Below are 14,313 nucleotides of genomic sequence, written 5' to 3'. Positions count from 1 at the left end.
CAATAATAGAGGCTTTACTCTACGTTGTAGTTCTCTTATGGACATTTCCACTCAGAGTTTTAAAATGTCAAAAGTCTGTATCATTAACATCAAACTTCAAACAATGTTACAATGTTTATGAACATCAAATGTTAGTTGTGCGTATCTATAACAAGTTTTACATCGGTAAGAACATATAACAAGGGTCTGTCTGGGTGGTGGGGAAATATTTAAAAACTTGTCGGATACCCACATTTCAGAGATAAGGAGGTGGTATGGAACCTGGTGTGGACAATGAGGGTCAAAAAGCAGGGATTGGATAAAGAGAGGGAAAGAAAAAAAAGGGGGGGGGGAGGAGATGGGGGGGGGGAGGACCATCAGCACAGTGGCCCAATTTTAAGGGTCCTCACGTGACCTATGGATTGTGTTCGTGCCATATGCCCATCATACTCAGGTGAATGTCAAGCTTGCCTGTTTTTAGATAATAAAACTTTTCTAGGTTTAGCAGATCAGTTACTTGGACATGCCATTCTTGTATACTAGAGGTGACAAAGTATTTCCATTTTTGGGGGATTCATTCTTTAGCACTGTTAAAGGGACATAAAACAGGTTGAGATCTGTGCATATACTAAAAGGGCTAATTAATTGAAAATAATTTGCATAAAAAAATGTTTAAAAATTGCTGGCAAGTATTGTAAAATAACTGAAACTGAGTTCACAGCTTCCAAGCATGCTCCAGAAGATAATCCCTATTCACTTTTGCATTTTACCAAAAGAACAATAAACATAGATACAGCGATAAAAGGAATTGTGTGTGTGTGTGTGTGGGGGGGGGGGGAGTTAGAGCTTTAGAAACTAAAAAGAAAGGGTTAATGGTGAGGCACTGCAGTATAAATTTGCAGGTAAAGTAAAGTACATATTATTATATTTTGTCTCTATCCCAACTTGTTTTATGTTTCTTTAAGCATAATGATCAACAATGAAGACTACTATATATATTTTATTTAGTTTGTGTTCTTCTATTTTTTTAAGGGAAAATTACCTTTGACTGGAATGTCAATAATTAAGCTAGAGGAAAATGACATAATTAATCATGCTTTTGAAATCACAGGTGAGTGTTCATTTTCTGTTCTGAAATGTGCATGATCAGATATTATCTGCAAGAAAAGATTCTCATGCTGGCTTTGACTCATGCTGTGTGAATCAGATAGGAACTATTTCAATACTTGTACCTGTAGAATCCTTGTCTTGCTATAAGTCACCTCATATGAGTACTGAAACATTGTCCTTCTCTTGACTACTTCAAAGTATGAGAATACACACACATTTATTTATTTGTTCTAGAGAACAACACAAATGGACACTAAATAGTTTGAAATTGTTATAAATATGTTTAATTATGTGGTTGAAAAACTTGTGAACAGGTTTGTGGAAGTAAGATTACTAAATTAGGGCTTAAATCTGAAAATTGTTAGTTTTGTCAGTCAGTCCATAAAGTAATGAACACTGCCATGTTTGAACCTGTTTATCGATTTTGTTTTTCTGCTGAGGATAGTTAGGTACAGGTATAAAACAAGCAATTAAAAAAATCTGAAGTTGCGCCATACATTCTATTAATTTCAGCTGAAACGTGCTTTCCCGAGTCTCTGTCTGCCGGGCATGCACAGTTCATCGGCACTTAAAACAAGTGATGGCTATATAAGTAGGCTCTACCACATGCCCCGTCTTGACAATTAGACAGCTTGGGAGGCTTATTACAGGACCACTAAATACAGTAGACTTGAATAATTAAGAAACACACAATAAAAAGACAATGCAATATCACATTGAATTTGAAATGTGCAGTATAATATTTACTGACAAATTTCAAAGAATCCAGTTTTATTCCCCTGTATCATGTGACAGCCAGCAGCCAATCGCAAAATGCAGATGCATCTACATTGTGCACTTTTGGACATGCTCAGTAGGAGCATATTAAAATAATGCGCACATTTTGATAATGGAAGTATAATGGAATGTATAGGGACATAAAGCAAAGATAACCTTTAACTTCTTTGTATGTGAGCAATGCAAAAAGTACATGCTCGAAAGAACTAAACACCTTGGTAAAGACCCACTCCAGAGCGGCATGGATTACATATCCTGTGCTAGGGCAGCAGCATGCCTGTCAATCACTGTTTATTTCTTATATTTGAGCTACAAGGGGTCTTTTTCTGTTTTAACCCATTGCAGAGGTAAACATGTAGGGCTCAACTGATAACAGGAATTGTGTCATTTTGCACTCATCCTTGTGCAAACAATAATGCACATTTTGGTATTAAAGGTTACTGGTTATATTTAATGCATCTAATTATGAAGACCTCTCAGGATATTGCAAATAAAATCACTAAATGATTACTCACAAATGTATGTCCTGAATGGAGCAGACTGAGCACTTGCAGTGGCTCAGCTCACTGAATCCCCATCACAAAAACATTCAGCTCTGTTATGCAAGCTGGGTCTCTTAATAGATTGCTAATGTGTGCACAGAAAACTGATCTCTACTAGTTTGTTTACCAGGACTTCAGAATATAGTACAACAAATGTTTATTAAAACATAATCATGGGAATGGGGGACAGACTCATCAGCTACCAGGAATGGCCGCGCACTGAGTGAGCTCCGGACCCACCGTTATTCAGCACAAGAGGCTATATGGAGAGAGTTTAGGTCTTTAGACAAGACTTCTTTTACAGACATGGTGTGTCTCATCAGTGGAGTCAGCTCCACAATGGTCATCGTTGCACGGCAGTAAGGCTCAACAGAAATCTGGGGCCTGTTAAATGCCATGTGAGCTGGTAATCAGCTATTCTACCCTAATGCATGCAACATTATAACAATCAATTTTTAAAAACTATGCTATAGGCATAGAAATAGGGTGCGCTAGGGTTACTTGCGTAGAGTAGTTATATAAACATATATATGCAATGTCAATGTAAGCGTGACATATAACAATGTTAATACCAGAGGTAACAAAAAAAACAACAATAGTGAAAAACTATGTAAAAATAAATATTATAACACTTGAAAGTGATAATCAATATGAATATATAAAAAATGTATCATATATAGGGTATAAATGAAATGAAGTTCCCAATAAAAGGTAAAAAAGTTTGTGACGGAGCGAGAAAATCCACTGTGATAAAAGACAATTCTAATGTTGGCTGCTTTTCTTGAGGCAGATGGTGAGTCAGTAGATCTAGAAGATGAAAACAAAAAGAAAGCACCTCATGGTGTAGATAACTCAAAACATATGTAGAGCAGTGTGTGTGTGAAACAGGTGAACAGGTACTCACAAGGATAGTGACACTCTTGATATAAGAAGTGCAAACGATCAGGCTGACATTTAACAGCAGTCAGTACGCTGGAAGAATGTAATCTTGGTGGCAACAGGACCGGCTGCTGGCTCTCCACAACAGGAAAGGAAACTCCTTCCGTCTGTGTGTGGCTGTCGGAAAAGTTCTGGCAGAGGGCCCGAGACCTGATTGCGCCGTGTGCTCTGTAGCTGATTGGAAACCAATGCTGGGAGTATAATACCAACGATAGAGATATGGTTCACTCTTCTAAGCAAAAGGAATACTTAGACATCTGTGTATAATTAAAACATGAATTTATTTGAGTTAAAACAACACGTTTCTCGGCCGTAAGCTCTTGGCCGTTTCCTTAGGTTAGATAAAAACTATGCCTGCCATGAGGCTTTAAAATACATACAACAGATGTGATTGGACATTGGGTTTACCAATGGTAACATTTGTAACAGAGTTAATAAAATGCATAAACATGAAAGATCAACAAGACAAAAAAATGTCAAATAAGTAACTATTGGAAGATAATCGTGCAAAATATAAGACATATAAAAAAACAATGTATAAAAGCTGACAGATCCATAAAAACGCTAATCTGTAAAATAGATGACTAAAAAATTAGCGACATAATATAATATCAAAAGGGACAAAAAACTAAAATGTATATTTTTTAGAACAAGCTGCAGATGGCCTGGTTCGAAATGTTAGACTTTAAAATAAAAAACGAAGCTAATATTAAAAAATACTAATTTAATAAACCTTTATTGAACCGCAGTTCCACACATTGGAACACAGAATGACTGATCAAAATTATCAATCCAACATAAATGGCAGTCCTATGTAAGTAAAACCATCCCGGGAGGCAAAAATAAAAAACTTATATTCAAATAGCAAAAATTGTGCACCAAACTTATTATTGTGAAGCTTCATCAAAATAAAACAAAAAGAAAGAAAAACAATCCTCCTTAGGTTGATAATTGAATATAGTCATAAACTAAAACAACAAAAACACAAGCGCATCCGAGATTCACTGTATCTTTCTTTATTATTTTAAAATAAAGCCATAAAAATATACACTTACAAGATAAGTGCAAATTATGTGCACATAAAGTTTAAAGTTGCTCTGCGATCCCAACCCAAGCCTCAGTCTCTGGTCTTTGTAATGGGGGCTGTATGTCCGCTCTCCTATCTTTATTCCTCCAGCTTAGTGGTTCAGCAAATCCGGTATTGTTTCACCGGTGAGGCACGATTGTCCTGTCAGTAAGTAAAGCTTGTTCAACTTTTCCTCCCGAACGCGTTTCATTCACTCTCGGGTGAACTTTCTCAACGGGCTTTGCATGTTGAACAGCTGTTGTTGTGAGCTTTAAATTTACCGGGTTTGGCTCTCATTGGTTGGTGTCATATTACTCACAAGTACAATGTATCAGAGTTAGTTGCGGTAAGTCTGATATTACATCAGTAAAAGTGCTCTGCAGATGTTAAACTGTAACTTATCCTAAAACATTTATATTAGTAAGATGAATCATTTGTAAAAAGTTGTTCATAGGTTACGCTCTTTGTTATATAACATCAAATCAATTCCACATTAAACACTATTATTACCTACAATCAACTTTCTCCAAGAAATGCTTAAAATCCCTTTACAAAATAATAGAATTATAAATCAATACATAACCTTCAAAAAAATATATAATAATTTAACAAACACATTTAAAAAGATGCAATTTGATTAATATTAATTAAACTTCATTATGATATTAAAAATCCCTAAAAGACAAACCATTCTATATTATAAGATACGATTAAATAAACTTATAATTAAATTATGCTAAATTTATTCATGTTTCCTTTTATTTAAAATTTTTAAAAATATTAAAAAATATTAAAAAACTAGTAATTACTATAGATTAACACTATACTGTTCTTTACCTATTTCGTGGGATAGACATATATTACACTATACCATAAAAGCTTGAAGATCAATTTCTATGTTTAATCCTCTAGGGCTTAAACTTCCTAATTGGTGGATCCACTTGGTTTCAGCTTTTCTAAGTTTTAATAGGCGATTGCCCTGATTATCACTAGTAACATGTTCCAACACTTTGAATGTAATTCCTACACTACTACACTGATGTTTTAATTTACAATGATGGGAAACACTATGGCCTTCTAAACCATTTTTTATATTGTTCAAATGTTCATAGACTCTCCTTTTTATTTTACGTTTAGTACGCCCTATATAAATTAATCCACAAATACACGTCATTTGGTATACTACATATGTTGAATGACATGTAGTTCTATCTTTGATTTTAAATTCATTAGTTCTGTCCCAATTCCAAGTACTCTCTGATGTTTCATCTATAATAGGGCATAAACAACAGTCTATTTTCCTACACTTATATGTTCCTGGTTTAAGTGCTAACCAATTAGACAGGGTTCCCTCATTTTTTGGTCTGGTAACTTTCAGTTTGGATGGAGCAATTAGACTCTTAATGTCCCTATTTTTCCTGTACACTACATCAGGTCTCTCTTCTAATTCTCCTGCTAATATTGGATCAGCTAATAAAATTTTCCAATGTTTATTTAAAATAGATCTAACACCCTGTACTCCTTCACTATATGTTGTTATAAAAGTGGTATTATTTTTCCTCTTTCTTACATTTGATACTTTATTTCCTTTATCTTCTAGCAGTTTACTTCTATCATATTCTAACCCTCTTTGTTTAGCTTCCTCTATTCTTGATTTTTCATAACCTTTTTGTAAAAATTTATTGCTCATTATCTCTGCCTCCTGCATATAATTATTGATGTCTGTACAGTTCCTACGTATGCGCCTAAATTGCCCACTTGGGATATTTTCCTTCCAACGGGGTAAATGACCGCTAGTAGCATGTAGAAAACCATTTTTATTGGTGGCTTTCCTACAATTCCTCACTGCTATTTTATTAGAACCATCAATATACAAAACCAGATCTAAAAATTCTATTTCAATAGATGAAATTTTACTAGTAAACTCAAGATTATATTGGTTGTTGTTAATATATTTAATGAACTCTTCTGCTTCTTCCCTTGACCCCTGAATATAGTCATAGGAATGCGGAAAAGCAAGAGAACTGCTGTTCATAGTATAACCCCAGTGTGTAGAAAATACAACAAAGTCCCGGTAATGTAATAATTGCAATATGACCCGGTTGTCAAATAGACAAATTCATATGTTCCAATGCAACAATTATGAAGAGGCTAACGGATGCCAGTATCAGGCAGATTTACACCTGACCCATCCTTAGACGGTCCGTTCTGTGCCATTAAGTGTCCTTCTTAGACGTTAAAGCTGTTGCTGGTTTTCACTGAAGATTTATGTTGTGCAATCAACCAAATGATACTGGGTCCCGGAAAGTAGTTACACAGGGGTCAGCAGTCTCAGCCTCAATATTGTTCAACAGAGTCAGTCAACTGTTTAAGGTTCCAGTTTCAGGGGGTTCAGCTGATACCCCCGCTTATGCTACGCGCTTTTCACCCGCACATGGAAAATTTGAATCGGGCTTCATCAGGCCGTATATCCCAATCGGATTGGTCACTCTTTATTTATTCACGTCAGCTTCTCTGACGTATAGGGTGAATTTATACAAAGTAACTGCAGTGTTCATTTTTGAACAGGGATTGCAACATTGGGCAACACAATACTTCATTTGCTGTATCAATCTTATTTATACATTTATGGCTGTTAACTAATTTTAATTTACAAAATGACAATAGAAATTACACTTTTGTATGGCAAACGACGACGGGTTCCTAATGTTAAATCTCTCAAAAAGGGAGGGGAAAAACATACTTTTATTATACATATATTTTATGTCACATTTTAAAGTGGTATCTAAAGCTTTTAAGTGTCAGTAGTGAGTAGGGTAGCTATTTATATACTCTCTAGGCAGAGGATTAGTGTCTATTGCATAAATAAATTAAATAAAAATAAAATAATAATAATAATGGTGGCAATGTTTCAAAATTATCTCACCACAAATATCTCTAATTTTATAAATCTATTTTGAATCAATAAATAATAATGACATTAGTAATAACAATAAAATAAATAAAACAAAATAATGATAATAGAATATTTTACAAAAATGGGACATAATTTATTTCCTCATTAAGGCCACTAGGGGTTAAGGCTTTTAAATTAAAAATCCACTTACATTCTTTCTGCAGTAGTAGATTATAAATATCACCTCCTCTGCCTTTAAGGTCTACCTTTTCTAAACCCATAAATCGTAATTCATCCTTTTTGCTTTGATGAAAAGCTTGAAAATGTCTTGCTACACTACTCGTTGTGATCTCATTGTCTATATCTCTCTTATGTTCTTTTATGCGCTCGCTTAGCTCTCTATAGGTTTTGCCTATGTAGTACATGGGACAGTTGCAAAATACTATATAAACTATACCCTCTGATCTGCAATTAACTCTACCATTAATAGTATGTGTCAAGCCCCATTTATCTACAAAATAAGAGCCTTGCTGCATATTTTTACAACCAGAACATCTTCTACATTTTACATTGCCATTTTTTGTGACTCTTTTCTCAGCCAATTTTGCGTGTCATCTCTAATATAATAGCTAGAGACTAATCTATCTTTTAAATTCAGAGCTTTTCTCTGTGTCATAAGGGGTCTGTCTCCCACTATTTGTTTAATCTCATTATCAAGTGTAAGGACATCCCAGTGTTTCTGTAAAATTGCTCTTATGTCATTCCATTTATTATTGTATTGACTGATAAATCTAACAATTGGTTCTGGATTTGTAACTTTATTTTTATACAGTAACTCATTTCTTGTATACATCTTTGTTGCACTGTATGCTTTTTTCAAAACAGTATGTGAATATCCTCTTTCGAGAAATCTATCTTTTAAATTAATGGCCTCTTTTTTGAAGTCACGCATCTCTGAACAGTTGCGCCTGTGTCTTAAATATTGGCCTTTTGGTATATTATTAATAAGAGAAAAGGGGTGATGGCTATCTGCTCTTAGGAGTGCATTTCCAGCTGTTGGTTTTCTGAAAGTGTTAGTTACTATTTTATTATTGGATATTGTTATTGATAAATCTAAAAAGTCAATAGTAGTTTTACTATATTTATAAGTAAATTTTAAATTTAAATCATTTTGATTGAGATTCAGCATGAATGCATCTAATTCTGTACCTTGCCATAGGACCAAAATATCGTCTATAAATCTCAACCAGAGATCTATAGACTTCCCATACACATCATCATTGTCAAAAATAAAATCTTTTTCCCATTTTCCAAGATACAAACAGGCATAAGTGGGGGCACAGCACATCCCCATGGCTGTACCTAAAACTTGTTTATAGTATTTATTGTCAAAAATAAAATAATTGTGTTCTAAAATAAATTTCAGAAGTGTTTCGACAAAATTGGTGTGTTTTATATATTGGGGGCCCCTTTGGTTTAAGTATTCGACTGATGCTGAGATTCCTTTATGGTGGGGAATTGAGGAATACAGGGCCTCAACATCAATAGCTACTAAAATGGTATTCTCATTAGTTAAGACCCCATCAAGTTTTTTCAAAGTATCCTGTGTATCTTTAATATAAGAAGTTAACGGAATTATATTATATTATATTAGAAATAGGAAAAAATATTCCACAGTAGTAATCCCAAAGGAAAATATATTCTAGGATGTGAATTGGTGTCACTATAATGTGAGATAAAATAACAACAAAGTGACGATTTGTCCTGAAACAAATGTAGCAATATATAGTCAAAGAAAAATATATAGTAATGTATAATAACCTCTAAAAAGGAAAAAGTTTATAGTTCTTCCGTGATAATACTCAGGGAAAAAATAATAATAGAGTAGTCCTCAAAGAAAAATTACAAAAATACAAAAAATTGAAAATAATGATTATTATAATCCAAGTAATTCCTGTGTGGTTCGGAACCTAAGGAAATAGATACAATAATGTGCAATAACAGAATGATAGATGTCCTTGCTCTAAAAGTATTAGGTTTACCGGATACCCACTGTGGTAGTTAATAGGGCCTTTATCAACACTATAGCCAGCTTAGAACAGTGAAAATGACTACTTATTTTTATTTTACTATATATTTCTACATCTGTAGATTTTCGGTATATACTGTAGGTAGCGTATGACATAGTTTCTTAAGCAGTCTTGGGAACATATTGATGTCTTGAAAAAGGCTCCTGTTGGAGCTGAAACATCGACTTTTTTACATGGTATTTAATAAAAGTATTGAACTTTATGAAGTCCTGGTAGTGTTCGAATTTTTTGGCCTCCAGCGATTTGGTTAAACTCTTCTTTATATATGTGCATATAAAATAATTTTTTATGGTTTTCTTATGTTTATGTGAATGTATCATCCAATAAATATTTGTTAATTTTTAATAAATATATATATATATATATATATATATACATACTGTGTGAATGTATATATATATATATATATATATATATATATATATATATATATATATATACCCAGTACTGAAATAGTGTATATTATATGTACAGTTAGAATCACACTTAAAGGGATACTAATCCCAAATTTTTTTCTTCCATGATTCTGATAGAGCAGGAAATTTTAAGCAACTTTCTAATTTACTCCTATTATAAATTTTTCTTCGTTCTCTTGCCATCTTTATTTGAAAAAGCAGAAATGTAAGGTTAGGAGCCAGCCCATTTTTGGTTCAGCACCTGGGTAGTGCTTGCTGATTTGTGGCTTCATTTATCAACCAATCAGCAAGCGCTACCCAGGTGCTGAGTCAAAAATGGGCCGGCTCTTAAGCTTACATTCCTGCTTTTTCAAATAAAGATAGCAAGAGAATGAAGAAAAATTGATAATAGGAGTAAATTAGAAAGTTTCTTAAAATTGTATGCTCTATCTGAATCATGAAATAAAAATTGGGTTTAGTGTCCCTTTGAGCCTTAACATTTACTCTTATATACATGTAGTAAATAAATGACTGTGGAGATGTGACCCAACCCAAAGCTACAAGTGGAGGGGGCAGGTCACTGTAAGTGAAGTACTTGGACTTCCAGTCAAATACAATTGCCAGACATTAGCTGTGTATTCAGCAAAATCCGCCAGTCGGTGCACAAAGGGATTTGACCCTGGGTAGACTACCGAGTTTTTTTAAATGTCTTCAACTCTGACTTCACACAACCTAATTATTGTATTAATATCATGGGACAGCTTAGCTCTGAGCACAAAGAAAGTAGTCCTGGCTTTTCAAATTGTTTTATATCCTGATTCCTATTTAATAAGATTTTATATTGGTATGTTTTGTTTGTGTGTGTGCTTGTGCTGTGTATGTATGTGCTGTATAAACAGGACTTGCTTTAGAAGGGTGTAGTAGTGGCAGGTATGCTTAAAAACGATTTCCTATACAGATATGTTGACAGCCTTCTCAAAATGTCTAGTTACTATTCTTTCAACAATGTACTGTATAATAAAATGTTCTGTGTTTGGATGTATAAATCCAAAACTGCATGGATATATAATTTCAAAACAAAATTGTGTGTGTGTGTGTGTGTGTATGTGTGTGTGTGTGTATATATATATATATATATATATATATATATATATATATACATACATACACACACTTTTGTCTGTGTACCGTTTTGTCATATATGTATTGGCAAATCTAATTTTCCAAATAAGCAGCAAACGGACACTTGAAAACTCAGCTGCTAGTTTTATAGGAAGATCCAGGGACTCAAGCTAAATTCTACAGTCCATTTATTTTAATGTAGATTGTGTGCCTTTTAATTATTATTTTAGAAATGCAAAATAAATAATACAGTTTTGAAAAAGCATTCATAATTACTGTGTATTTTGTGTGTGTACGGGTTAAGGACCAAAGCCCCACCTTAAAGTGAAAACCGCCTTAAAGTGAAACAGTGCAGTTTTAGATTCATTTTTTTACTTGCCAGTGTGTTTAAAAACTTGAAAACATGTTTGGACTAATATATATTGGGGGGCAATAGCGCTAAGCTTGGTTTAAAGGGAAGTCTACACCAGTATTTTTATTGTTTTAAAAGAAAGATAATACCTTTTATTACCCATTTCCTACTTGTGCATAACCAACACAGTTATATTAATAACCTTTTTACCTCTGTGATTATCTTGTATCTAAGCCTCTGCAAACTGCCCCTTATTTCAGTTCTTTTGACAGACTTGCATTTTAGACAATCAGTGCTGGCTCCTAGGAACTCCACGTGTCTGAGCACACTGTTATCTATATTAAACACATGAACTAACACCCCCTAGTTGTAACAAAAACTGTCAAAATGCCCTGAGATAAGAGGCAGCCTTCAAGGGCTTAGAAATTTGCATATGAACTTTCAACTAAAAATACCAAGAGAACAAAGCAACATTGGTGATAAAAGTAAATTGGAAAGTTGTTTAAAATTACATGCCCTGTCTGAATCATGAACGTTTACTTTGGACTAGTCTCTTTAACTCTAGCACAGCACAGTATTCAATTAGTATTCAATAAAAACTGTACCTGTGAAATAGTAAGAATTACTGTAATACAGTTTGCCAGACTGCAGCACTGAGATACAAATTGCACTGTAATGCTGTAAACAGAGTGAACTGCTCATAAGAAAATGGTGCCAGTCACTTTTCTTGCAATCTCACGATGAATACAGCACTGTTTCAAAATCTTTTGGAGGTTGAACTTCAGCTCCACATTAGCGTTGTATTAGTGAAGCGCTGTAAAGTTAGGTATACCTGTGTGCATGTATGTATGTATGTATATATGTGTATATATATATATATATATATATATATATATATATATATATATATATATACAGTATATATACATACATATAGATATTTAGACATGTGTATAAGGCTTAGGGACTAAGTCCTAGGAGGCGCTAATGTTAACCCAAAAGACATAATATATTAAAAGATTTTATAATGAAAATATTGCAGTGTATCAGTCCAGCAGCAAATTTCAGTTCACTATGGCTACTCCTCTTCATATGGTGTGAGAACCTCAGACAGATCACTGGAAAGCAAACACAAAAGGGTGCCTCATAGTGTAGACTGTATATTCAAAATGAGAAATGAAATATCCCAAATGTGTAACTCACAATCAGGGTGGCAATACCAAAGTAATAGTGCATGTAAGGCAGGCTGGATGTCAGTGACCAGCTGACTGAACCAGGTTGTTCTTTCTGGTGAATATAAAAGCTTCACTTTAGGATCCCTTGGAATCAAGCATAGAAGTACATATCATAGTGTAGACTGTACTGTTATATAGTGACAAGCTCAAAAGATCCTAAGTGGGTAACTCACAATGTTGTTGGCACTATTGGAATATTCTCCTGTTGTTCCTGATTGCAGGCAAATACTAAAATGGAAGGAGAAAGTAATAAAGGAGCTATCTAAGTTAAAGTAAGCTAGATTAAAACGTAAATAAAAATTGGAATAGCAATAAAATATTATGCAACACGTTTCGCAGCTCTCAACAGGCTGTTTCATCAGTCATAATACAAACAGTAAAATGGCTCTCCTTTATAGTGTCATCAATCATGGCCATCACTATGGAAATAACAACTGCTTACTTCCATCAGTGTAGGTCATCTCCATATTCAGACATGTGTATATATGTATCTCTATGTTGAAGCCCTTTGCATGCCTTTTTTTAACACCTGAGAACCCATAAAAATTTTTAATGCAATTTTTTATTAGATAGTGTTATTATGATTGGAACTGTACTTTTAAATCTAATTTTGATGTGTTTTGTGCAATTTTTTAGCCTAGTGTAACAGTTAAACAGTGCTCTGAAGTCACTCTATCCCGATGCGCATTAAATTTAAATTGAGCTCAATTGAAAGCGTTTACTTTCAACCTGTTATACGCGTTCTACTTCCGACATGCGCAAAGAGCCATGATAAATCCCTTTTTGCTTGTAGCCTATTATGTCCAAATCCAAGAAATTCTAAAGAAAGGTTGTTACCCAATTTGGATATGGTCCGGACTTTGAAAAATGTATCTACAAGCTACTAGGAAGTTTTGTCAGTGCTCTAGTTTATTTGTTAATTTTTCAGGTAACATCAAGGGTCAGAAAACTATGTATTACGTATTATAGCTCAGTCGACTCGTTCAGTGTCCTACTCTTGGGCTTTTAAGAATGAGGCTTCAATAGACCAGATTTGCAAGGCAGCAACTTGGTCGTCATTACACACTTTTACTAAATTATATAATTTTGATGAGTTTGCCTCTACCGAGGCAGCCTTTGGCAAGAAGGTTTTTTAAGCTGATGTTTTCTGTAAATAGGGGCATGCATTTCCTTTTTTGTCCCACCTATTTTTTGTGGATTCTACAGCTTCGGTATTAATTCCCAGCAGTAAGGAATCGTGGACTCTCACCACCTTAAGTAAAAACACATAATTTATTCTTACTTGTTTAATTTCTTTCTTGGTGGTGAAAGTCCATGAGCCCACCCGTTTTTTTTTTATTATTCTAGTTGTCGGCAGTTCTAGTTTGCATCTCTTTTACCCTACTTGTCTTTCCTACTTTCTGTCTCTCATTTTCTTGGCTATACAATAGATTGGGAGGTACAAAGAAGTGGAATCAATTAGAAAATTCTTGGCGTAGGGTGTCTCTCCCTCCTCCCATCGGTCAGGTTTTGATTCCAAACAGTAAGAAATTGTGGCCTCTCACCACCAATAAATTAACTTGTAATATGTGTGCTAACCAGCCCTCGTTAAAAGTTTACTTTGAGTTGTGTTTGCTTTCAAGCAAAAAAATTATTTAGCACACCACTTGTAATCTAGCCCTTAATGTTTTCGGAGACTTTAGGTACAGTTTTTTTTTTATTTCTTGTGTTTCTTGAGTTTTTACAAACATTGCATGCATTTCAGTGCTTTACTAATGTTATTTATGTCCGTTTTGAGAAGGACCTGTTACATAGCTCAATGACTTTCCAC

At 34.1% G+C, this 14,313-nt stretch overlaps 1 protein-coding gene across 5 annotated transcripts in view; it reads left to right on the top strand.

Annotated features, from left to right (window-relative positions):
• ARHGEF6 (Rac/Cdc42 guanine nucleotide exchange factor 6) overlaps positions 1-14,313 on the top strand; it is a 283,838-nt gene that overhangs the window by 198,057 nt on the left and 71,468 nt on the right. For all 5 annotated transcript variants that reach the window (XM_053699228.1, XM_053699227.1, XM_053699226.1 and 2 more), the window contains one exon: positions 1,012-1,090. In XM_053699228.1, coding sequence (XP_053555203.1) covers positions 1,012-1,090 — 79 coding nt within the window. The remainder of the gene's footprint in view (positions 1-1,011; positions 1,091-14,313) is intronic.

The sequence above is a fragment of the Bombina bombina genome, chromosome 1 (assembly GCF_027579735.1).
Source record: "Bombina bombina isolate aBomBom1 chromosome 1, aBomBom1.pri, whole genome shotgun sequence".
Taxonomy (NCBI): domain Eukaryota; kingdom Metazoa; phylum Chordata; class Amphibia; order Anura; family Bombinatoridae; genus Bombina; species Bombina bombina.
The sequence above is the reverse complement of the archived record's forward strand: the minus strand, read 5'-3'. Positions and strand labels throughout refer to the sequence as shown.